Below are 25,088 nucleotides of genomic sequence, written 5' to 3'. Positions count from 1 at the left end.
TTGCTTCAAAAGATTGAAAAAATGTACTCCTTGTTTTGTAGACCCTGCCAGTCATAATTACGCCATTTATGATTCGGGTACTCTTGAGAGATTTCATTCTCTCGTACAGAATAAAACATCTCAAGCCAACTAAGATCAATCTTTTAGATTGCATGAAATCCAACACTGTAGGGCTCTCATGTCCAAACAGACCATTTGCAGTGGGGAAGAAATTCATAAGTGCATAGCCATCATGCCAGGCCATTATTCTCTCTCCTTGCTACCTCCCTATGGCACTTTTAATTGCTGATTTCTATTATTCTGTGTAACCTAAGAATCAATCCTGAGGGTTGATGAGCCTCTTTTTGTATCTGCTTTAGAGTCTTCACCTTTTGAAAATGTTACCCTGAAACATTTTAGCCTTTAGTAGCAATTTATGATGCAATTAAATTTCTGCTCCCATTTTTTGACTATGTGCCTTTTCTTTTATGCTGCATCTTGTATTATCCCAATTACATTTCTGTTCACAAAACGTTGCATATTCTTTCTCACCAATGTACTTACTGGGTTGTTGTTGTTGTTTTTTAAAAAAATCTGTACAACCTCTGTAAATGGTTGCGAATGTTGCTATTTACAGTTGCCTCCACCCTCTACTCTATTCCCCATCGTGTTCAAGACAGTATGTGCTCCCTGTGTGCTCCTGGACCCTCTTCCATCTCCCCTTCCCTATAAATGGGACCCGGGCACAGTTTTCATGTGCCAGTCTTCACACACTCCCTTTTGTATTGCCAAATGCCTCTTAGCAGCATCACAACCACAGCACCAGAATAACCAGAAAAATGCTGGACTACAAGGCAGTACAAAGAATGAGCCAGCAGTAAATCACACCATTCAAAGTTGGAGTTAACTCTTGATTAGCAAAAACACAGTCTCCACAGACTTGGCCTAAAGAGCACAGCAGCTCATTCTCGGTAGGTCTTCCTCCATGAAATCAGTTGCCGAGACTGAAAGTCCACGCCTCCCCAAAGTCATCTAAGTCCCCTCCTCTCCAGGGCTTTCCCCAAACAATAGGAGACTGTTCCTGTGTACAGACAATTTGTCCTTTTCATGCCTCTCTTGGTTCTGGGGCATAGGACGGGAGAGGAGCTTGTCGCAGCAGGAGGGGGAAACACACAACTCTTCACCAGCCTGACTCATCTCTGCCTCGACCTCCTTCCTCCCAGTCACCTGCTCCAGCCTCTGCATCTGATTCTGGACTTCTCTCTGCCACCAACTCTCCCAGCTCACTGAACCCTGTTACCTCTTCAGCTTACAACACCTCAATCTTCCCAGTCTTCTCCATCTGACCACTCATTGCTGTCCCACCACCAGTCCCCCGGGCTCTGAGCCTTTTCCCCTTAGTGGTTCCCCAGCTGGTTCCTCCCACCAATAATACTCTGGCGGCAAACTGGGATAACCATAATAATCATAGAAAGCTTAAAAAGAATGAACAGCATAAACTTTATTCCACAATGGAATACCGGGTTCATATTTCTACCAAAAACGCCAAATATTTATGAATGCTGCCAGAATACTCGTATTTAGTGGAAATGTGTCAACCATGAGACTGTTTTGCATGCTTTTAAAATAAAATAATCAGACATGTAAACAAAGCACAGGTTCTTCTCTCTGTTCCACAGTGAAAGGGGGTTGTTGCTGCGTCCTTGCTGATTCCCCAAGCCCATCTGTCTGATCTATGCTTACACAAATCTACATGAGCAGAGAGCTCCATTAAAGTCAATTAGGCAACATATTGACACAGGAAGGCTGCAGAAAGCATGATCAGGTTACTCGACTGGACTTGGGCACACGCTGGGATGAAGGTTAGCTTTCCTGCTGCTGTCTCTTGTGACCTTGATCTCAAGCTGCTGAGGCCACTACCTTTAAAGTATGGGGAAGGGTCATAGCTCAGGGGCAGAGCATCCACTTTGAAGGCAGAAGATATTAGGTTCAATCCCTCGCATCTTCTGAATCCTTACCAGGACAGAGATACTTACCTGGAGAGAGATAGTGTGTCTTCGGTTATCCACGTTTAAACTTCCAGTTTAATGTGTAACATGTGGAGCTGCCTTTGAAGAGTTTTGAATTGCATTTACTGGTAATTCAGAATTCACCAAGAAGAGGAAGGTCCACAGTAATTCGGAGTATTCCAGAGTTACAGTATTCCTGTCGAGATAGGCAGGCAGCCAGTATCTGCACGCTTTTCTTTCAACAAGCTTTCCCAGGTGTTTGGCTAGGTCTCCATCATAGGGGTCTGTTTTGTATTGTTTTAAAATTTATCCATTGTTTTTTTCTGTGTTGTTTCAAAACCATTTTAGCTCTTTTATTGTATTTTGTACATCACCTTGCCGGAGACGTGTGAAAGGCGATGATAAGGATAAAAATAATGCATATAGTTTCTTCCATTACAAATACATGATATAATAGTCACAGAACAAACTCTACATGTATCACTCTTTCAATTGTCTCCAAGGAAAATTAAATCAATAACCCCTCTAAAAAACCCAGCCCCCAAGTATCAAATAACCTATACCATGTTTTATCTTTTATACTACTTAAACATTATCAGGTCACAATGTTTATTTTGTCTTTCTTTTCATAAGTTATAGGTAGATGGTGAGTCTCCCAGGCTATCAGCACCTTTATATATTGAATAAAACAATACCAAGTGTTGACAAAGTTGTCTGAAACTGATAGTTTGTTGGGTTTTTTTTAGTCTTTTTAAACACTGAGTGATTTCCCCCCATTAAGGCTGTATACCAGACCTTTTGCATCCAATGTTCCAAAATGAGATAATTTGCCGTTTTCCATTGTTGACGTATGTTTGATGTGCTAGAAAGGTGATTAAAAGGTAAAAGGATCCCTGGCCATTAGGTCCAGCCACAGACGACTCTGAAGTGGTGGTGCGCATCTCACTCTACAGGCCATACAGGCCAAGGGAGCCAGCGTTTGTCTGCAGACAGTTTCCGAGTCATGTGGCCAGCATGACTAAGCCGCTTCTGGCAAAGCAGAGCAGCACACGGAAACGCCATTTACCTTCCCACTGGAGCGGTACCTATTTATCTACTTGCATTTCGTGCTTTCGAACTGCTAGGTTGGCAGGAGCTGGGACTGAACAACGGGAGTTCACCCCGTTGCGGGGATTCGAACCGCCAACCTTCTGATCGGCAAGCCCTAGGCTCTGCGGTATAGACCACAGCGCCACCCGCATATCTTAGAAAGGTGATTAAGGTAAAGGTAAAGGGATCCCTGACCATTAGGTTCAGTCATGACTGACTCTGGGGTTGCAGCGCTCATCTCGCGTTATTGGCCGAGGGAGCCGCCATACAGCTTCCAGGTTATGTGGCCAGCATGACAAAGCCCATAGCGCCACCCACGTCCCTCTCAGAAAGGTGATTAGATTCCTTTAATTGTTTTTTCCCCAGGCTTTTAACCCTTGCTGGATACTCACACACAGACTGCCTACCACATATTTTTGAAAGTGGCTTGTCTATCAGTCTGCCTATTTTCTATGCATTCTATGCATATCATCACCCACTTTTACATGATGGTTCCTGTTTTTGGAGGAGACCATTTTTATCCATGTTTGGATGGGGCGGGCGCCATTTTGAATCTAGATGGCAGACCAAAGCGTTCCAGAATACACTGGTTTTGATGCCTCTGAAGATATTGTCACCCCATGTTGAGCCACCTGCTGCTCTCCAGGGCTGTAAGGTGGGGGGGCACTGGGTGGGAAGTAAAGATAGGCAACCTCTGCGAAGAGCAGCCTTGGGCTGTTTTTGGAAAGGGCTTTTGAACAGCCCTGCACTTTTGATGGGCTTGTTCCCAGCAGAAGAACACAGACGTGTGTGCAGTCATACTGAGCTGAATTGAACCCTCCCTTCACCAGATGGTGAGTCAAAAGTGCAGTCTTGCTAGAGACATGGGGCTGCGCTGCCAGTGTGCTACCTGAAGTGAATGTGCTGGGGAAGCAGATTCCAGCACACACACCCTCAAAAAATCCTGGGAACAGGAGCTACAATTCCCAGCACCCTTAATCTACAGCTCCCATGTTGCTGGGGGGTGCTTTAAATAAATAGAAGACATCTGAAGGCAACCCTGTTTAGGGAAGCTTTTAATATCTGATGAATTGTTGTATTTTAATGTTGGAAGCTGCCCAGAGTGGCTGGGTATGTATGTATGTATGTATGTATGTATGTATGTATGTATGTATGTATGTAGTGGTGCCCACCATTGTCTTTGCTTTGGAATACGTTGCTTTTGGAACTGCAGAGCTGCTGAGGGCAAGGGCCCTGGGTCTTTGTCATTCCCAATTTCCTCATCCGATAGCATCCCTTTCATATGTCTTTGCTTTAGGTTATTGATAGGCATTTCTTTTTTTAAAAATGAGATAATCATCTCCTACTCCCCTGAATCTTCGTTTGAAACTATTGAGTCCTGTTTGGTGTCATCTAGGATTCATTTACAGGGCAGCAGTATATAAGTGTGTGTGTTTTAATATCTCCATGGTGACTATTTTCACTTCTGCAGAATCAAAGCCCTAGAATGAAAAGAGGCCATTGACTCTGACACGAACGTGTCCTCCATATTCATCATCAAAACGAATGTCTCAGAGCATCTCTGGCATCCATTTTCTTTATGAGAAAGGCACTGTAATTTGCCCATCAGTTGACAAGGTTTTAGGGCAGCACTTAACATCCCAGTTGCTCTGACAATTGGCAAAGTGTTTCATTTTTCCCAGCAGGACTAATATAAGGAGCTGTTACACATGATGGTATAAAAAGGGTCTAGTGGCTCCATTTGCAATGTGTCTCTTCCATTGACAGCAGGGGAAAGGGAGGGGGTGAAATCTCAAGAGTTTCCGAGAATAAAGATTTTATTGGCCCAACACGTTTCAAATTAAAATTCTTCAGGGGCACTACCAATAAGAACAATGAACATTATTTATAGCGGCAAATGTGATTAATAGCCATTATACAACCTATAGGAAAAACCAATTATTAAAATATCAATAATAAAGGGAAAGTACAGAAAATATCTTGTGATAATACACAGATAAATGTAGATAAATTTAGGAAACATGATGAATAATGCCAAAAATGTTGCACATAGTTTATACAGTAAATCTCTTTATCTGATATTCGCATAAGCTGGTATATTTGTATGGGAGTAAAGGTGTGTCATCGTCCCCAAACAAAATCAAAGGGAAATCACTATAGAATAAAAATATTGTCAATGTAACACAACCAAATGGGAAGTGATGGCATTTACATCAGTAAATGCTATATTTTATAAATTATTACTTTGGTTTTTTTTTTTTGCAGAATCAAATAAATACAAAACAATATAATACAATAATAGTACAATAAGAATTTTTTGATCTATACATCAGCTGTATTATACCTTCATTATACTGTACTTTCATTTGATGAATTTTTGTAAGCAAGCAAAGAATAAGAAGATGATGCGTACTTAACCTGAAGCGAACTCTCCCATTGAAAGTAATGGAAAGTGGATTAATCCGTTCCAGACGATCCGCAGAGTACTTAAACTGAAGCGTACTTAACCTGAAGCGAACTTTCCCATTGAAAGTAATGGAAAGTGGATTAATCCGTTTGAGATGGGTCCATGGAGTACTTAAACTGAAAGTACTCAAACCGAAGCGTACTTAAACCGAGGTATGACTGTGTGTGTGTGTGTGTGTGTATATATATATATATATTATAATAATCATAATCATAAATATTTACCAACAGTAAAAAAGGATCCCTACTCGCCCTACACCCCCTACACCCTGTGATGACTCCCAGCCTTTTCTCTATTTCGGTTTCTTTATCCAAATTCCCTTGTATACCTGTTTACATATTTCATTTCATTTTTATTTACTTTGCATGAGCCCTTCACCTGTTCATTATCTAAATTTCTTGACCCCTTTTGTCACGTATAGTGGAGCGGTTTCCAGAATTAAACTATCAGTTGTTATAAAAAATACATAAAAAGCAGCCCAAAAGTACTGAGAACAGACAGCGGCCTCACTGCTTGACCCCAAATGCCTGGCACATAAGAATGTTTTGACTTTGACTTGATCTGACATCTGAACTTCTGGTTTTTACTTTCCTATATTTTACCGTATTAGCCACCTTTCCAGGGGGAAAACACTGCTCACAGGAAAGTCAATAATTTGTTCTTGGTCAATCCAGCAAAGGAGATCCATGAGCAGAATCAGGTCTCCATCCACAGAGTGTGGTCTTGCAATACTAGTCTTGGTGGTCCCATAGAACTTCTGGTGTAGAGGTGGATGTGCCTACTAATTCAGGGCCTACTAATGGTTACATGCATGCAACAGAGTTGGATTAAGGCCATGTGGTTCCCACCAGATTACATCCTGAACATTTCTCAACACAATTAAAGCAGAATGAATTCCATAGTGAAACAGAACATCTTTATTTCCAAGGCAAACATCAACGAACAAAATTCTCCCAAAGCAGTAACTTCTGATGATGCTCTTTTTAAAAAAGACGTGGTAAATTTTCTCCCAAAAACATTAAAGAAGGTCAACTTGTTTGCATTAACATGGTCAGCCAATTTGCACTTCAGGGTTATTGTTGTTGTTATTCTATAGTTTCAGGGGGACTCCCTACAGGGACCCTCCCCCAGCCATCCTGACCAGTGACTTACACTTTGCCCAGTGACAGCGCAAGCAGCGGGTCAGGAGGAGGGAATGAGGAATGGAGCGGAATGGGGAGGCGGCTCCAAGACGCACCAGAGCCCCTGCACCGACCCAGCTGGCCAGAGGAGGAAGGACAGTGCAGCAAGTTGTCGGCGCCTCAACAACGCTCCAGCCAAAGGACGGGAGAAGGAACATAGCCCCTTCTGGCATGCTCAGAAGCAACTTCTGGTGCCGCGCCGCTGCTGATCCCGCATATTTCAGCGGAAGACTTGGCAGCTATGCAAATGCCCTGGAAAAATGTAAGAGACACTTAAGTGCAAGAGGCTGGCAACAACCTCAAGTGGACGCTCCCTAAAGATTGAATGAAGGGTGGCAGTTCTAGGGAAACGGGCTAGTGTGGAAGCAACTCTATAAGCAAAAGCACATTAAAAGTTTTAATTTGTGTACCCACGATCTATCCTGGACACACACACACACACAGAGTGCTGGCAACTTAACTGCTGGCAAGTTGACAAATGAGGGCCCTGGGAAGGCCGTGCAATGAATCAGAAGGCACAAAAATGCAAAACAACACTTCTAGCAGCTGAGAGATGCAGTTTATTCCGATAGAAATAGCTGAGTCGTGCTAGGTGAAAAGAACACTTTGAAAAATGGTGGCATTGTCTCCCAGGAATAGTCATTCTCACAAGTTTTAAAACTGAGATGGATAGGTTTATGAAGAGCATTGTATAATCAGTGTTCATCTGATGACTCAGGGTCTGCTGCAGCCGAGGACACTGGAGATGTGCTAAAGGATACCAGATGAAAGGAAGTGGTGCTAAAAAGTACTACGATAATTTGGGGTTGAGGGACAGCAGCTGTTATGAATTGACACAAAGATAGCTCTTTCCTCTCTGCAGTTCTAGCAGGCGTGATCTGGGTTGAATCAACGCTAAACCCAGCGTCTGTGTCCCAAACCAAATCAAACAAAAGCAAAGGAGGAAAATGTTTTTCCTGCTCATGGATCACACAGCTCACTGGTTCTGCAAATTATGCATGAGGGCCTCAGAACGATGCTCTTGCCAGTTGCCAGGTGAAGCCATTTCCTGTGGGCATTTGTGAACATGCTGGACAGCTTAATATTGGCTCAATGGAGATTTTAACACTTGAAAGAACACACATAGTTTTTAAAGCATCTGATTTTTATTTTTAAAAAGAAGGCTGCTGTGCTTTATAAACACATTTATTGGGGCAACTTAAAAGACAAGATGGTCTCCCTCTTGCTCACTGCTAGGATACTTTTTTGAGCTGTGAGCCATTTTGGAAATCATACTCTCACACTTGCTACTTGTGGTCATGGCTGATGGATCCTCAGGATACACAGAAGTCAATGATCTCTCGATGTCTTTTCCTATCCATGGACAGGTGAGGGTGGTTTTTGTCAGGTGGGTTGGATTGAGTTGAAGTTGCTGGACCTTGGAGAGCTCCAAGCAGATAGCTTTTTCCATTCTAGTCTGTAACTCGGGGCTTATCCACACCCCCATTTGCCCCACCGCTTCCTACTCCCCCCAGGAGAAGACCACGGTTTAGCACTGAATCAGAGCAAATAGCAATCGGATTTTCTGTGGATTGCTGTTTGTTCCAATTTAGCACTAAAGAGTGGGTTTTCTGAGGGAAAGCAGCAGAGCAAAGGCAAAAAGTTGGGGACAAACAGAAAACCACTCAGACCTGTCCTTTCTAGGGATGAGTCAAGTGGAAGTGTGTATGAGTCCTCAAATGAAGCTTTTTTATCCCTCTTTGGACAGACTAACCCCTCCTAGGCTCCACCCCCTTTCTGAACAGTGAAGACTCTTGAAAGGGTAACCCTTTGGCTTGGAGGTTAACATTCAGTTGCCTCCAACCTTCCATGTTGGCTGCTCTGTAAAGCCTGGAGCACAAACTATTAAGGTGGAGGCACGTAATAGTTTGTGATCACTAAAAATCAGCATGGGTTTCTGAAAAATAAGTCATGTCAGACTAATCTGATCTCATTTTTTGACAGAATTACAAGCCTGGTAGATGAAGGGAACGCTGTGGATGTAGCCTATCTTGATTTCAGCAAGGCCTTTGACAAGGTGCCCCATGATATTCTTGTAAAGAAGCTGGTAAAATGCGGGCTAGACAATGCTACCTTTCAGTGGATTTGTAACTGGCTTACTGACCGAACCCAAAGGGTGCTCATCAATGGCTCCTCCTCATCCTGGAGAGTAGTGACTAGTGGGGTGCCACAGGGTTCTGTCTTGGGCCCAGTCTTATTCAACATCTTTATCAATGACTTGGATGATGGGCTTGAGGGCATCCTGAGCAAGTTTGCAGACGACACCAAATTGGGAGGGGTGGCTAATACCCCAGAGGACAGGATCACACTTCAAAATGACCTTAACAGGTTAGACAACTGGGCCAAAGCAAACAAGATGAATTTTAACAAGGAGAAATGTAAGGTACTACACTTGGGCAAAAAAAATGAAAGGCACAAATACAGGATGGGTGACACCTGGCTTGAGAGCAGTACATGTGAAAAGGACCTAGGAGTCTTGGTAGACCACAGACTTGACATGAGTCAGCAGTGTGATGCAGCAGCTAAAAAAGCCAATGCAATTCTGGTCTGCATCAATAGGAGTATAGCATCTAGATCAAGGGAAGTAATAGTACCACTGTATTCTGCTCTGGTCAGACCTCACCTGGAGTACTGTGTCCAGTTCTGGGCACCACAGTTCAAGAAGGATACTGACAAGCTGGAACGTGTCCAGAAGAGGGCAACCAAAATGGTCAAAGGCCTGGAAACGATGCCTTATGAGGAATGGCTTAGGGAGCTGGGTATGTTTAGCCTGGAGAAGAGAAGGTTAAGGGGTGATATGATAGCCATGTTCAAATATATGAAAGGATGTCATATGGAGGAGGGAGAAAGATTGTTTTCTGCTGCTCCAGAGAAGCGGACATGGAGCAATGGATTCAAACTTCAAGAAAGAAGATTCCACCAAAACATTAGGAAGAACTTCCTGACAGTAAGAGCTGTTCGGCAGTGGAATTTGCTACCAAGGAGCGTGGTGGAGTCTCCTTCTTTGGAGGTCTTTAAGCAGAGGGTTGACAGCCATATGTCAAGAATGCTTTGATGGTGTTTCCTGCTTGGCAGGGGGTTGGACTGGATGGCCCTTGTGGTCTCTTCCAACTCTATGATTCTATGATTCTATAACAGTATCACCAAAAAATAGGACAAAAGAGGATGTAGATATGCCATTATTTAAATAGAAACACAATGCATCTCCAACATAGTGGCAGAGTGACTTTAGCTCCTTTGCTGTCCAGGTTTATGGGTAACCATGTGGCCCCTGCTTGATAGTTCTCTAGTTCTTTATCTTTAAACTGGCCTTTGACCAAACAGCCCTTCAGATATAGAGATGCCTTCAAACTGAGGTGTGTAAAATAGAACACATAGCCATGCATGCATGCATGCATACAAAGTCACCCTCCGACACAAAATATTGGTACGATGGTGGCTTCAGTCTTTTTAACACTATTGGTTTCAGTCTTGGAAACCTGTACCATGATTAACCGCCAGAAAACAGATTTTTCCATTCATCTACTTAATATAATGCCATGATGTGTGCACGTCTTCTGAAAGCAAGTGGCTTTTCAAAGCTACCATGTGACATTTGATAGCCTTGCAAAGCCAGGAAAATATATATCCTAATCTGTACAGTCTATAGGGAGAGTCCAGCTGGCCAAGAAGACGCAGACAGATTTCACGATAAAAGTGTGCAGTGAGGCCGTGGCTTCTTGGCTTAGATTTTTAGACAACAGTTGAGACTGGCAAATCTCCCACTTGCAAGGTGGAAGGAACCCTAGGGGACTTTGTTTTTGTTTTAAAAGATCCTTTCAGTGATATATGAAGCTTACAGCTCAGAGTTATACAAAATCTTCTGCAATCAAGAGATTTGGTTTCTTGCCTTCTTTTTAATCGATTAGACAATGGAAATTCTAAAAATAAATAAAAAGAACAGCAAGATGGCTAAAAAAATAAGATAAAGGGGTGATGTGAAAAGATTAGTGATGAATTAAGCAGGAGCCAAGGGGAAGTGTCGGTATAAGGTTTTGGAGTTTGGACTCCATTTTAAATAGTGTCACAATGAAGGTATCAGGCCAAGTACTGTACATGTAATTGCAAGTAGGTGTCACTGAGTTCATTGGGAAAACTTCCATGTTTCAGGCTGCATCTGTTAACAGAAACTGGAAAACACTGGAGCGCCATTTCTTTATTAAATAGCCACATTCCTATAATAAAGGCTTATTGCTTGAATTTGGAAACTGGTGCTTATATATTGCTTCTTGGGCAGTTCATGAATAGCACAATGGTGAGATTTCCTTAAAACTCTCTCCAGATTTTTATACATCACTAGCACGGAAGGTATATTTTTGGAATTAATAAATGATAAGAAATCATATGTTAATATACTGGAAGGTTAGGACAGGGCTGTCTTCTATGTGGAATATGTAACTCTTTGCTCCAAGCAAAATATAACAGCCAGAGAGAGAGGCTTCCAAGGGTTACAGACAAGATTCTGTCCCAGCCCTTCCTGGAGATGCTAAGAATTGAACCTGGGACATTCTGCATGCATTGAGTCTTTGCCAATTTAAATGTTCCCCATTCCACCAATTTGTAAGCTATCGTAACGCACCAGCAGCAAATATAGGAAGGCATTGAGTCAATCCTTTTAATATTTATATATGTGTTGCTTTCTTACTTGCAGAGCTCGCAAGCTTACACAGTATCATATTTACAAGTTCAAGTTAAGAGATAAAAAGGTACAGACTCATGAAAAGCATTCATAGTAACATTATCTATCTATCTATATCTACCGTATCTATCTATCTATCTATCATCTATCTATATCTATCTATCTATCTATCTATCTATCTATCTATCTATCTATCTATCTATCTATCTATCTATAATTCACATGCATGGAGGCTAGCACACTTTTCTGCAGACTGCCCTTTATGCAAGATATGACTTCACCCAGCACAAATTTAAACATATATTACTCAGAGGCTTGGAAATGTTACTGGTTAAAACATTTTCAGAATCTTTCAGTGCATGTCCCTTGTGTAAACATGCTATTACAGAACTTGCACGCGTAAAAAGCTCACTACTCTGAAAGGTGGAAAATTTACCCTTTTATACCATCTCTTGGTGGTGTCTGTGCCAGCATTCTCTCTTATCCCCTCTATAAACTACAGAGCTGTTTCAAGGAGCAGCTGCTTCTTTGAAACACGGTAATATTAGCAGGAACATAATCCATATGTTGGCCAGATGAAGGCAATGAAAGAAATTGCATGCCCTTGAGAAATAAAACCATGTATGAAAATTCCCAGGTGCTGCTTCTCAAAGGTAGACCTTCTCAAGAGCAGTGCCTATTAGCTTGCCTACTACTGGTAGTACTGAACTTTTCCTTTTGTATGTTAATCATCACTGGGTTTCTTCCCACCAAAAGGGACACTGGAGAGATTTATGGGCAAAGTTAAACATTAGATTATGGCTGCAATGATTCATTTGTGTTAATTTTCACATATGGAATCTTGCATCTGGCTCGTGATGTTTTAAAACTATTTCAACAAAAAATGATTAAAGGTTGTTTTCCACTGGATCACACGCCTTGCGATTTATGAAATTGCAACTGTTCTCTTGTTCTGCCCTATCCATCTTGCAATGAACTCCATATATCGGGGGGGGGGGGAGAGAGAGATTTACAGAGTACCCGAAAACAAATATTACCTTCCACTGACTGAAGCACCAATGATTGAATATTGTTCAACTGTGGCAACAGTCTCTGCAGAGTATATCATGCTGTAAATCAATGAGTTATCGTTGCTGTTAAGATTTAAGAGGAAAGGGCCAAAGAGACAGCTTGGATATCAAAATCTATTTTTCCATGACCCAGGGAGAGAAGGCTTTCACTCAGCATGCTCCTGTTTGGAAGCAGCTGGTAAAGAAAACACTTGCTAGAAGGGTGGTTGGGCGGGCGTGGTGTGTGTGTGCTTCTCTCCCTCACTTAACAGATCATAAAAAGGCAGACCTCTCAAAAAAATGTCTCCAGCCCTTGGGGTATGTGGAGTGCAAACTTGAATAAGAGTTGCAGTGAGGGGAATGGGAAATTCCCAGAGAAAATTCTATGTAAAAATGTCTAAGTAAAATTCTAAGTAAAAATGTCTTGGTAAAATAGTAATCTGGGCTGCTCTGTGATCAGCTACTGTAGATTACACAGACCTTGCACCTAATCACTTCATGTTGCCTCAAACAGTGGCCTGTTTTTCTTCCTTCTGCCAGATCAACAGTTGCCTGCTCATGCGTTAAGCTACAAGTGAGCAAGGGTCGAGCAATTTCCAGAAAAGTAGCCCTGTTTGTCCTTTGCAGCTTAAAAAACAAAAAAAAATATTGTGGCACCTTAAAGACTAACAGATTTGTTATGACATAAGCTTTGATGGGCTCAAGTGCACTTCATCAGATCCATGAAAGGCTGATCAACTGAGTGATGAGGAATTAAATGGTGCCCATGCATGTCCAAACCTATTTACAGATATATTTTTAAAATCAAGTCTTCTCAATAGGAACAACAAAACTTGAGAACACGAGGATGGTGCGTGTTATGACAACTCCGGTACCTAAGCAGGGCTCCCATAGCCACAGGCTGGTATTTGCCTGTCTCCCACTGCTGTTTTACCAAGACCCGTGCTCCTATTACCCTTTGCTCTTCCAGTCCCACAATCCAAGTGTTTGAAAACCACTTGGAAGCAGAAGGAAGGAATTTTTGATTGTTTGGCTCAAAGTTTGGAGTGTGTGTGTGTGTGTGTTTGTGTGCAAAGTACATACAGCCCTGCTAATAACTAGTGGAAGATAGCCACTAATTAACTCAGTCTCCCAAACCAAACCAAAATATGTTCTATCCCCTTGGTTCTGCCCTCTGGTACTTTTTTATTTTTTCCACCAACGAAGGAACACAAACACCCAAGAGTGCTCCTATTTTCAGTTCAGCTTTAAGGTGTTGCAGATGCCCTAACATGGGTAGGCCTGTCCTGCAACCTGGGATCTCCTAACACGTGCACAAGTCGTCACTTGAAGCTGCAGTGCATGCCAAGTGTTGGCCCTGCCTATGTAAGGCACCCAACCTTGTTCCATGTGGAACAGAGAAGCAAGTGGGCTAATAACAAAATATTGGAAGGATGTATTCATGATGCAATAGTGGTGCAACTATGCTTGGAATTATGCACTAGCCGAGAAGCCCACCAAGCAAGTTCGAGCACTGAGATGGCAGACTATGGGGGTGATTTTGTGGGCCAACAGTGTGGATTTAGTTAATGGGTGAACAGACATATGCGGCTATGATAGGTAGCTCTCTCCACACATACCATGTCTCACTGTGGCAATGACCTGATGGGGTGACGAAGAAGAAAGTTTTATACAGTTGTAACTTGGATCCCGAACGCCTTGAGAGTCGAACGTTTTGGCTCCCAAACGCCGCAAACCCGGAAGTGAGTGTTCCGGAGCTTCCTGCAGCCAATCAGAAGCCGCATCTTGGTTTTCGAATGTTTAGGAAGTTAATGAACTTCCATAATGGATTCCATTCGACTTCCGAGGTACCACTGTACAGACATTATTCTATGATCTCTGTCAAATCTGAAAGTATAATGTACTGCATGATATACATATATATATATATATATATATATATATATATATATATATATATATATATATGGGTCCCCCCCTTTGTTGGTTTGTTAAATAAATAGTTTTAAGTTTAACTATCTAACATTAAATAGCTTTTTAACAGAAAGGAAGAGACACAGACAAACAAATATATGGTGCAACCACATTAGGAATACTGTGTACGGTTCTGGTCATCTCACCTCAAATAGGATACCATAGAGTTGGAAAAGGTTCATAAAAGGGCCACTAAAATGATCACGGAGAGAAGAAAGAAGCTTGAGGGACTGTCACCGTCCATCCACCTCCCATTGCAGCCTCTCTCTCTCTCTCTCTCTCTCTCTCTCTCTCTCTCTCTCTCTCTCTCTCTCTCTCTGCAACTGCCACCAGTAGGGTGTCTTGAAAGACCTGCCCTGAGGGGAGAGGAGAATCAGCACTACGGTAGTGGCTTTTTCTAAACAAACAAGTTGTCTTATCTGTTTTATTGTAACTTTTTTTTTAAAAAAAGTGGTGCTTAATCTTATGTAAACTGCTTTGTGAGGTCTGCCTCAAAAGTAGCATGTAAATAATCAAATAAACAATAAATTTCCCTATGAAGAAAGGTTGTGGCGTTCGAGGCCCGGGGGCCAGATGCAGCCCAGTCGCCTTCTAAATCCGGCCCGTGGACGGTCCGGGAATCAGCATGCTTTTACATGAGTAGAATGTGTTCTTTTATTTAAAATGCATCTCTGGGTTATTTGTGGGGCCTGCCTGGTGTTTTTTACATGAGTGGAATGTCTCCTTTTATTTAAAATGCATCTCTGAGTTATTTGTGAGGCATAGGAAATCATTCATATATTTTTTTCAAAATATAGTCCGGCCTCCCACAAGGTCTGAGGGACGGTGGACCGTTCCCCTGCTGAAAAAGTTTGCTGACCCCTGGTTTAGAGAAAAGGCGACAAAGAGGTGACATGATAGATTACAAAATAATGCTCAACATTAGATAAAGTGAATAGAGAAAAGTTTTTCTCCCTTTCTCATAAAACTAGAACTTGTGATCATCCAACAAAGCGGGATGATGGAAGGTTCTCGCCAGACAGCGCACAATGGAACTCTCTCCCACAGGAGGCAGGGATGGCCACCAATTTGGGTGGCTTCCAAAGAGGTTTAGAGAAATTAATGGAGGACAAGGCAAACATCTGCTAGGTGAGAGAAGAGGAGAACAGGATGCTGAACTAAATGGCCCATTGCTTGGTCTGATGATCCAGCAGGCTCTTCTTACGTTCTGACATGCAGAGAGGGAACGCACTGGAGCAAAGCAGGCAGCTCAGAGGGTCTGTCGTTGCGCTGACTTGAGAAGCCAGGCCCACCCCCTGGGGCGGGACCTCCCTACCGGCGCGCAGACAGAGAAGACACCCTCGCGAACTTGGGAGCCGGCTCTCTCCTTAAGCCTCGCCTCTGCCGCCTGCTGCTGAAGCTGCTCCGACCTGCCAATCACCAGCAACGTCGAGATCTCTCCTGCCTCTACAGTTTGCTGCTGCTTCTCCGCTGCTCGCGCACCGAGCACGTTCTCTTGCCAGCTTCTGCAAAGAGCAACTGCGCGCGGGGCGCACGCACGCCTGTTTGAAGCCCGTTTGCAGGCTTTCCGCGCGCTGCAAGCCTGTGCATGTGCCATTTCAACATTTTATCTCTTTCCTAAGCGGAGATCGGGCTTCTGGTTTTCCTTGGCGCCCTAGGAGAAGTGAACAACGAGAGAAGGCAAACTTTCAACCTTCTTCTTTTGGAGAGAGCGATATTCTTATCCAGAGCTGAAGTGACAAATGGGCATTTAAAGGAGCCACTGGATTAGTTGGCGCTGGCGAGGAAAACACCTCTCAAGATTGCCTGGCCGGACTTGGATGGTGGAAGAGCCGGAATCCCTGCAGCAGCTGAATTACTCCGGAGCTACCCGATGGACTTGGATGTGAGAATGGAAAAGAAAAACATGGATCATTACCTACGCCGTCTGAAGCAGGAGTTGGTAAGGAATGCCCGGGAAAAGAAGGGACTGGGGGATTGGGTAGGAGGAAATCCATGCGTTGCAAGCTCGGTCTCCTGCTCCGTTTGCAACTTCCCAGCTAGGGGGTGTCAGTCAATGAATGTTGCCTCTCTCTCGCTCTCCTTCCTGCAGAGCGCTTATTTCCCGGGCTTTGTTTAGAGCTCTCGCCGTGTCCTTCCTTTGCAGCTGTGTGGCCTCCAATTTCCCCGTGGGGGATTTTTTTGTTTCCTTCCAAGCCCCTGGGATGAGATGGGATAAAGAGGAAGACTCCTTAGTCCTCTCCCACCCCCCACGACTCCATCACGGAAAGTGGTTTCCAAATCTGTTTGCACAGTTTAGCTTTTCCCGCTGACACGCTGGCTAAATCCCATTGACAGCAATGTGTGTTTAACCCTTCCCTCTATGTGTGTTTGTGTCTTACGCTCAGCACGAAAGAAGGAACCTCTTCTCTTTTCTGGCTGGGAGCGCTGGCACCGACAGCCCACCCCCCTCACTCCTTCGCTCTTCCTGCAAAGGCATCGCCTTCTGTTTGTTTAACTGTGACAGGGAGCGGTGAACTTTGTAATCAGTTCAGACACCGAGCCCTTTATCATGAGCCCTGAAAGGGATTATAAACTGGCATCGCATCACAACCTGTTACTGTCTTCCTTCCCCACGTTCTTGCACTGTTAGTGTGAGCATCTAACTGGATAGAAAGCCTCGCACATCCACATCAAAACTGCATTCTCCCAAGACCTAACTGTGTACCTCCATTCATTTTCTCCTTCCTAACCTGGACCTGTCAGGCAGGTTTACCCAGGGGCTCCTTCCCTACTAACTCATCAATTTTTCTCCTCTGGTAGCCCTGCTCTGAAACATCCCCCCCCCCCCCCAGAGCACAGATGTGGCTGTATCATCTCTCCAGGCATTCTGGTTGCCTGCCACTTCTTTTAATTATAGGAGTGCCTACAAATCTTCAGAGACAGACGCATACCACAAGGCAATCATTTCCCATTGGCTTTCTCTCCTAAGCTTCCGTTTTTGTTTGGTACAGTATTGTACAGTTTTGCTAATAGCCCTGCTGGAGCGTTTTAATTTTCATGCAAAGTAGCGACATCTAGTTCTGGAAGATGCCGAACGCCACTTGTTCAGTGTCCTAAAAGGAAATGCTGAGCCTCACATAAAATTTCTATCTATAGAATGTGAGCCTGGCATTCTGGAAATATCTGAGGTCCATTACCCATCCCACCAGCTACGCCAGATAGCTGCTGCCATTATTGTCGTTCCCATTTTACAGACTGAAAACTGAGAACCCATAGCAAAGTTCACACAATTCGAACCCGAGTCTCCCCAACTGTGCAACTAGACCGTGTTTCCATTTTACAGCCGAATCCCTCCATTACTGACTCTGAGAGATTTGCACAGGCCCGTATTGAATCACTCTAGCTGTGCGTTCAAATAAAAGAAAACTGGAATCCTGGTAAAATTCAGTGTAAAGGTGATGATGCTCAAGGGATGAGATGCAAAGAGCTTTGTCATGTATCCCTCCTTCTACCTTGGCAGTGGAGACCCATCCCTATACCTTGGAGCACATTCTGACTCCCATCCAATCAATTCCAGTTCCTTCCCTGTCTTGTCACTGCCTGTTCCATCCACAGACACTAATTTATGGTGCTGGAGGGAGGCCAGTCAGCTAGAGGTTTTTTTTTCTACCCAGACTTTCCCCTTAAGGACATAGCCAAGCTGCTTTGCAAAATCCTGCACATTTTCTTTAGAAATGTAAGAAGAATGTTACTTCTGCAACTCTTCTAATCTGCGTATTGTTTTACAACCCCCTTTTCTTAGCCACTTTCGCAGCTATCCTGTAAGGTAGCACGCCTCCCCCCCCCCCCCGCCCGGCAGCATATTACCACCTAACAGACTAAACAAATGTTGTCACCTAGTGATAAAGTGGGGCGGAGCTGTGGCTTAAGTTCCTATCTCCCAGATCCACATATAATACCCTAATTACTAGACTGCACTGCTTCCAAAAAAGAGAAGAGATCAGAGTTGTTACCTCTTAGATGTAAACGGCCCTTTGGGCAGAGATTGACAAGTGTGATACTGAGCACCTCATACTGACATTCTGCCCTTCCTCCACCCCACGGCTCAGGCACAAGTGTTTCTTGCCGTGACATGCTTGGGCTTGCCCACCAGCAGATGCTTCTATCAGATGCCCTAGTTTTTTGTTCTAATGGATTAGTAATGAAGCATTGGGATGTCTTTAAATAAAGCGCTGGAATTGTTCAACAGGGTATGAAAAGAAGAAGAAGAAAGTTCATGTCACACGTGAATAAATAATAGCAACTGCAGTTCTCTGTGTGTGAGATAGAGAGAGGTCATGGAAGAGCCAAAATGGTATGAAGAGCTTCGGGATACAAAAGCTTTCTTTACATCCAAAAGATGACTACCACCAACACTAGTGAATAAAATCCAAGTGGGGCCAGCCCAAACTGGAATTCATAATGCGTTCCAGTGTCTTAAGACCATTATCTGCCAGGGATTTAATTCTAACTGGAACCATAAAAGCAGACCTCTTTAAGTGCCAGAATGTTGCTCAAGTGTCATGCGCATGAGATTGATGCTTCAGTGGAGGTGTGCAAAAGTGCCAGAGTCCCGTTTACAGTCCAGTCCTAGGCATATTTACCCAAATAGAAGCCCCAAGTAGGAATATATAGGATTACAATCCTGTACAGCCGTACTTTGGAAGTCGAACGGAATCCGTTCCAGAAGTCTGTTCGACTTCCAAAACGTTCAAAAACCAAAGCACGGCTTCCGATTGGCTGCAGGAAGCTACCCATGGTAGAAAAAGGCTTTATGGGACAAGCAGTCAAGAAGATGGGCTGGAATATGCAATGAGAGTGGCTGCAGGATAGGAGCCTCTGTGGTCTCCCTGCAAAGGGCAAGGGGTTAGGAAGCAGGAGATTGGAGACCGAGCCTCACCAGGGGGAAGGGAATAAATACAGCCTGGCTCTCCTCTCGCATGCCTGGCAAGAAATATGTCAGGTTCAAAAGAGAAAGGGCTCCCAGGACTTGAAGCTCTATAGAGCAGTTTCCTAACTACTTAGCCACAACACTGGACAGGAATGAACAATTCATTCTATATATGCAGGGGAACCCAGGTTTGAATCCACGGTACAATCCTGCATTAGAAAAGGTGGCAAATGGCACCCTACATGTAGGCACACCTGTGCCAATCAGAAGGAGGGCAGCATGGACCAATAGTAAGGCCCCTGCATGGACCAAACAGTCCTTTTGGTTTGGCTCTTCATCCTGAGAACCCATGGTGTTCTGCCAGCGTGTTTTTGTGCTGTATCTTGCCTTCCATCAGCATAGTGGGGCTTCTGCTGAACCCTACAGGCCCTCAGGCACCAGTAATCCCAGACCTCCTGGGTCTTGAAACTCTTCACTTAAGGATTGTGCCTTTGTAAGCAGACCCTGAAATATAGATTCCCTCCTCCACCACCAAAAGTATTAATTCCAGAACTGCTTATATTTTATTCACTTAGATTTTCAAAGTTCTATCTGTATTTGGCACATGGCGCATAACAACCATCCAAAGTATAAATAATGCAAAACAAACACACACAAACACTCAAAGCACTTTAATCATCTAAATTTAATGCCTTGCAGACCATAAAAGAAATGCGTCCTTATGCCTAATCACTAAGTGCCTGCTTCAGTGAAATGAACTTTACACTTTATTTAAAATAAAAAAAGATCTTACAACTTGTTGAAGGGGCTTCTGAAATTTGAATTTCAAGGAGGGTGGGTGCTCTTTTTTCCGGATCTGTGCCCTGGGAGCAATCTCATGAGAATCCTATAGATACACTTGAACCTGAGTACTCTTACAAGTTACCTTGCAGGCACAGCTGTAGTTGGAGGGAGTTGTCCCAAACATCAGGATCAGGAAGGGTGACATAGATGTTACTAACTATTGTAAAGAACAATTGGCATGGGAATTAATTGGCACATCAATGAGTTTCAGGTTGATGCTCACTAGAGTAGGGATGGGGGAGAAATTTGATTGAGTTTGCATTTAAAGGTGAAGCTACCTAGTTTGCACTTTCTGACACATTATGAGAACTGAAGCACTGCCTTCCTTCAGAATTCGCACTTCTCTGAATTTTGCAATGCAGTTCTCCAGCCAACGGATGTGTACAAAAACACATACACTAATGTAAAGCAGCCATAAGAATACATATGTGAGTGAAAATGATATACAAGAATGCATTGTTTCATGGAAAATTGCTTTGCAAAAATGTTTATATTAGGCAAAATTGCATACAAATATGTGTCTCGTGGGAGAAATTCACACTAAAATGCTGGTGGATTTTCATGAGGTTGTTATTTATTAGTCATTCATTTAATTTAATTTTTTGCAAACTGTTGGGGAAATGTGAACTCAATTTGAGAATGGAAAACTGAGGGGATGAGAAAAAACAAAAGGGACAAATTCACCCCATCTGTACTCTGTAGCAGTTCAGTTGATTTTAGTAAAACTACCTTGGATAACCTGTGAATAGCTTCTCTGTTGAGTACAGTGTTCTCCTTAATATGAGCAAGCCATGCAAGTAGACAACAGCCACTGCTGACTTCAAGGGAGTCGGATGGACAAAGGCTCTGTGTTCCACATCATGGGAGAAGAGAAAGGTGGGAGGGGCTCAGCTGTACCCAAAGAGACTCCCAGTTGCTTTGTATTGGCCAGGCTAGAAAGACGATGCATTTCTATATAATGCGTCTCTTGATTTGCTAGACGACATGCTGCTTTCCCCACTTCCAAAATCCATTTACGGAGTGGGTCCATCTAGTTCTGTATTGTTGACCCTGAGTTTCAGCTGCTCTGCTGGGGTTCAGGCAAGGGACAGTCCCAGTCCTCCAGGGATTGAACTTTGGCATGTAAAGCCTGTGCTCTAGCCCACGGCCGCAACACTTCTCTTAAACACTTTTATATGGAACATGGGAAGATGCCTGATATCAGGTCGGATGATTAGTCCATCTGGCCTAGTATTGTCAACACTGATTGTCAGCAGCTCTTCAGGGTTTCAGGCAGGTCTTTCCACTCTCTACCTGGAATTGCTGGGGATAATAATATTTATATACAGTTGTATACCTTGGTTGTCGAACGCCCTGGAACTTGGACGTCCAAACGCCCACAAACCTGGAAGTGATTGTTCCAGTTTGTGAACGTTCTTTTGGAACCCGAATGTCCGACGGGGCTTCCGTGGCTTCTGATTGGCTGCAGGAGCTTCCTGCAGCCAATCAGAAGCTGTGATTTGGTTTCTGAAAGTTTTGGAAATCAAACGGACTACCGGAATGGATTCCGTTCGACTTCCAAGGTACGACTGTACTGCCCTTCGTCTGAAGATCTCAGGGTAGTTCACAAGATAAAAATACAACATAAAAGCACAAATAAATAGTTAGAACAAAACAATAACCCCCTGCCACACACAGTATATTAATAAACATATAGAGCATGTTTTCAAAGTATACATGGCTAGATTATCCAACAACTCAAGGAAAGTAAATAGCTTTTTTTTAAAAAAAAATGAAACAGACCCTGCTCTCCACAATTAATTCTGGCTTTTTTCCATGGTTTTTATCAGGATTTAAATAAGATTCTGAAGCGGCTTGTGGATACTTGCTCAGGTTCTGTCTGTGCTTATGTTCAATTTCCCTGTGATTGACAGGAGAAAAACGTGTGCCCGTTTGAAAAGATAAAATCTGCTGCAATATAACTGTCTGGCAGCACCACACCCAACCCTGAGGCCTTGGCCCCAAAGTGCAAGAGCATGAGCCGTGGGATCCTGGCATGGTTCAGAGGGTGCAGGTTGGAGTCATATCCGCATGCGTCCATTAAGCACAGAAGTACTCAAGTGTGGCAGATGCAGCTTGGAGAATGGGATTACCACTATTATAAGGCTAGACAGGAGGGCTAGACAAGAAGCTTGGAGATGCAGCGATAAGAAAAGCGTCCCTAACTGACTTTTTACCTGTTATGCAATGCTAAAATTGTACCCAGTACTGCCAAGAAAGAAAAGGAAAAAATTGGCAGCCTTGCATAGAGTGCAAGCCAGAATCATTACATTCCGTGGGAGTTTTGCCATAGTTTTAATGGAAACTGAATGACACTCTTACCACAGAATCAAAAGCACATTGACTTGGAAGTAATTTTTTCTAGAACTGGATTGATTTTCAAAAGTGCAAGATCAATCCCTGAGCAGCAGGGTTAATCAGCATATGATTTTGCAGGCTCCAGCTCCAAAACAGTTTCCCCCCCCCTATATAAAGGCACCTCCCCATTTACATGGGGGTTATGTTCCGGGACACCGTGTTCATAAGTGAAATCATGTACAGTGGGGAGCACCCTCCAAAAAGCCTCTAAATGCCTATTTTCCCAGCTCTCTCTCCCGCTTTCTCCCCAATCCAGACCAAAATATCTGCAGTTGAAGCTCTGGAGCCAGATGGAGGATGGAGGATGCATGGGAAAGTGGTAGCAGCTGAGCTACCCCACATGTCAGCTGCTAAGCGGGGAGGCTGAGCGGCCTAAACAAAGCCCCACTATGCCTCTGGCCTCTTCAGGGCTTCCTCTGCCCTTGCTGACGTCTTCTTTGGGCTCTGGAGAGGGTCTTCTCATGAGTCACAAGGACTCTTCATCTCTCTCCTGCACAGGTTGGGTGGCCATCTGCTTTAGCTGAGATCCCTGTATTGCAGGGGGTTGGACTAGTTGGCCCTTGTGATCTCTTCCAACTCTGCAATTCAGTGATTCTATTTCTTGGTATGATTCTGTTTATTTGTTCATTTATTTCCCAGTGCCTCATGAACAGGCGGTCACACGTAAGGAGAATGCATGTAACCTGGGGGGGGGGTTGCTATTTAAATATACTTGCGTGTTCAGACCCAGAGAACTCCCCCCTAAATAAACACACATTTGACTCAAATTTTAGTTTTGGTTCTTGGCAGAATTTAGGCCACAACTTTATTGATTCCAGAAAAATGAGTGGTTGCATAGGCTCTGGTTCGACTAGCTCCCTGCACCTTTGCAGGTAGCGCTGACCCAGAGCTCTGTCATAGGTCAGCCAAGGGTGAACACCTGAGGTAGGTGAAAAGCCCAGGAACAGACTCTGTTCACTCCCCAGATGCTCCCCTGAACTCAGGCAGGGCACAACCCCCTCAAGTTGAGTCCCTGGATTCCTTTAACGGAATACCCTTCACATAGGGATGGCGAGACTGTTCTCCCATCCCTATCACCTGAACCAGTGCCTATCTGCAACCTTACAAGTTGTGACGATTTGCTACACGGCAGGTGAAACCCAAATGGCAAAAGCCAAGTGGGGAAAATTCCTGCCGTGCCCCTGTCCCAGTGACAGACGACGACATAGCAAGGTCAATCATAAAATGCCCCAAAAGTTTTATGGCATACGATTTATGGCATAAACTTGACAAAAGTCTTGCTCTCCGATGAAGCCAGAGCTCTGGAAGTCTGACCCAGCCATGTGCTATAAGTTGAGCATCCTAATGAAGGCTTGCAGGCATATTCTCCAGCCTTAGCCCATGTGTAAATGGTTTTAGATTTGGTCTTTGATTTAGGTGCTGCATTGATTTGGGCTCACATCTCATATACCATCTAACTGAGCAATAAAGTAAATTTGCCAGGACAAGAGAACTACGCTAACAGAAGCCATCCTACATTCTCCTGATGTGAAATATTTCAAATCAATACTCTCTTGAATTAAAATAGATGAAATTTCATTTTTCCAAAAGGCAAGCAATTTAACAGATAGCTGGAACCATCTGGGCGCATTGGGGCTGGGAACTGAATCTGTTGACCCTGACTTTTTCCACCACTTACTTCATTACCAGCCAGGTCATGCCTTTTTTATATCCCCAGATAAGGACAATAAACATGGTATTTTTCACAGTTTAAGTAGGAGTTCACTTTTACGCTCCCAGCTTGCATTGAGTAAAATGCTGATCTGCAGTATGCAGACACAACAAGCACTTGTTTTCTGTGTCAAGAGGAGCAGAATAAATGTCAGATTGCAGCGAGGTCTTGTAAGGCTGGCCCACTTAAGGAAGCAAATCTTGTTAATGGTTGGCAATGTAAGGGAGGGGAAAGATAATGACAGCCAGCAGGATAGGAATTTAGCTTGGCTTTGTTTGAGGACTGTTTCAACCTTTTGCTTTATAGATGCTGGTAATCGTGACAACGTACATTTTGTTAGGGCTTAATGTGAGAGATTAATTCTGTCAAAAAGGCGGTCGGTGCCTCATCATCTTAAGCTTTCCTTCCTTCCTTTATCTTGTCGGGTTCATCATAGTATGGGGAACTGTTTTGGACTAGGATCTGGGAGATTGGAGTTCAAATCACCACTAAGAGCAGGGATGATTTTGGGACCATCATTGTCTCACAGACTAACGTACCTTGGCATGGTTTAGGGAAGCTTTTAATATTTAATGCTGTACTGTTTTAATACTCGATTGGGAGCCGCCCAGAGTGGCTGGGGAGACTCAGCCAGATGGGCGGGGTACAAATATATTATTATTATTATTATTATTATTATTATTATTATTAATGGTTGCTGGGAGGAGTTTCAGAGGAGATCCATGAACTTGAGCTCCTTGGAAGAAAGATGGGATATAAA

General features: G+C 43.6%; 1 protein-coding gene across 2 annotated transcripts in view; it reads left to right on the top strand.

Moving 5' to 3' along the window:
• The first annotated feature begins 15,436 nt into the window (after nt 1-15,436).
• Nucleotides 15,437-25,088, top strand: part of INKA2 (inka box actin regulator 2) — a 31,021-nt gene continuing 21,369 nt past the window's right edge. Inside the window, exon 1 of one of the 2 annotated variants that reach the window (XM_035122270.3) lies at nt 15,437-16,407. In XM_035122270.3, the coding sequence (XP_034978161.2) occupies nt 16,339-16,407 (69 nt within the window). In that variant the 5' untranslated portion in view covers nt 15,437-16,338. The remainder of the gene's footprint in view (nt 16,408-25,088) is intronic. The other variant, XM_088674382.1, reaches the window with a different exon arrangement.

This window comes from Zootoca vivipara, chromosome 7, assembly GCF_965207765.1.
Source record: "Zootoca vivipara chromosome 7, rZooViv2.hap1.1, whole genome shotgun sequence".
Classification (NCBI taxonomy): Eukaryota; Metazoa; Chordata; class Lepidosauria; order Squamata; family Lacertidae; genus Zootoca; species Zootoca vivipara.
Note: the sequence above shows the minus strand (reverse complement) of the source record. Positions and strands in the feature narration are given on the sequence as shown.